The sequence below is a fragment of the Anopheles bellator genome, unplaced genomic scaffold (genome assembly GCF_943735745.2).
Source record: "Anopheles bellator unplaced genomic scaffold, idAnoBellAS_SP24_06.2 scaffold02034_ctg1, whole genome shotgun sequence".
In the NCBI taxonomy this organism is placed as follows: Eukaryota; Metazoa; Arthropoda; class Insecta; order Diptera; family Culicidae; genus Anopheles; species Anopheles bellator.
This window is the reverse complement of record NW_026686156.1, coordinates 1-1,700: the sequence shown is the minus strand read 5'-3', so window position 1 is coordinate 1,700 and position 1,700 is coordinate 1. Positions and strand designations below refer to the sequence as shown.

General features: G+C 50.6%; 1 protein-coding gene across 1 annotated transcript; it reads right to left on the bottom strand.

The window, feature by feature from the left end:
- Positions 1 to 458: 458 nt before the first annotated feature.
- Positions 459 to 1,697, bottom strand: LOC131214719 (cytochrome P450 9e2-like; the record flags this gene model as incomplete). Its single annotated transcript, XM_058209053.1, has 2 exons — positions 459 to 732; positions 815 to 1,697. Coding segments are annotated over 2 exons (1,053 nt in total), but the record flags the coding sequence as incomplete, so codon positions are not given.
- Between the last annotated feature and the right edge of the window lie 3 nt (positions 1,698 to 1,700).

The following is a 1,700-nucleotide window of genomic DNA, read 5'->3' as shown; positions in this document are numbered from 1 at the left end:
CATCAGTTTTTTGGGATGCGCAAGGAGTTTTGTTTGTGGATTACTTGTAAACTGGTAATACATTAATTTCGGAATACTATTGTAAACTTTTAGGCCAGCTGAAGGAGAGAAATCGTAGAAAAAGACTCGGTTTGCATGAAAAAAAAAAATATATCCTGCTGCTAGAAAAAAAAATTACCTGTTATAGAAGCTGGTTTTGCAGCCCATTCCGGATTCTCACTTAAGGGATGGAATTCGTACATTGGAATCTCGTTGGAACAAGTGTATTAAGATTCAGAGGGACTATACTGAATAGTCTCCCTGGCCAAAGTGTATTTCAAACCAAAAAATTGTGTTTTTCTTATGGAAGCGCAAAACTTATTGACCAACCTGGTACAACGAATTGTATAATTATTCTACGCCGGTAAACGCAAACCGCGCATCCGGCATTAAAGAAGAGCCAGTGGGTTGTGGTTATTATGTGTGTGGGTTCCTTTATTGTCTGATTATCTTCTAAAATCCTAACTTGGTGATAAAGATATATACTTCTTCTGACGGTTACTAAGATTCTATTTGTTCGTCTTCACGACGCTCGGGACTGGAACTCAAGCCATACGCCATGTTCGGTGGCAAACTGTGTGGCCGACTTTTTCAACTGCAAAGGAATCTGCGTCCTGGCACACGGAACCACCCGGAACTGCTTTAGCAGATAGTACAGGACTGCCTTCACTTCCATCAGCGCGAATCGGGATCCTGTGGGAGCGATTAAAAACAAAGGATACGAACCCTTTCGGTACAGAAACATCTAGCACCGGTTCGGCACAGGTCTACGTACCGATGCAGTTCCGGGGTCCAACACCGAACGGTATGTAAGTGCCGGGCTGGATGTTTTTGCGGTTCTCCTCGCTGAACCGCTCCGGATCGAATCGCTCCGGATCGGTGTAGTACTTCGGATCGAAGTGCATACCGATGACGGAGATGAACACCGCCATACCCTTCTCGATGGTGAACTTGGTTCCGTTGCCATCGTCGTACTCGTAGTCCCGCACGCACTCCCGGTTCAGGAGCGTGCCGATGGGCCACTTGCGTAGCGTCTCCGACACGACCATGTCCAGGTAGCGTAGGGATTGTAACTTTTCGTAGGAAATATCCTCACCTCCGTCGCCCAGCGATGATTCCGCTTCCCTCAGCTCTAGGAACAACTTCTGCTGGATGTCCTCGGCGATCGCCAGCTCGTACAGGGCGAACGAAATAGTCCAGGAGATGGTTTCGTAGCCTGCGAAGAAGAAAATGAAAGCCTGCGCCACTAGCTCGCTGTCGGTCCAGCGGCGATCATGGGCCCGGCGCCCAATCTGCGACTCCTCGACCGTCGCAAACCCTTCCGCCGCCACCTGCGGCTCGTCCGCCTGCTGGTGCTTGAGGCTGCCCTTTTTCGCCTGCATCAGCAGCTCGATCATGTCCGGCCGGAAGATCTGCTGTTCGTCGCGCACGCGCATCGTCTCCGTGATGGTCCCGCGGAAGAACCGATCTTCCTCCTTCGACAGGAAGTCGATATTCAGCCGGGACATTAGCTTCGGGAAGAAGGTAAAGCCGAGTAGCTTCACCGCCTTCCACATGTTCTCCTGGTTCGTGATCGAGCGGGCCATGCTGATGAACTCGTTCTGCGGATCACGGAACGAGTCCACCTTGATGCCGAACGCGGCCGTCCCGATGACGTCATT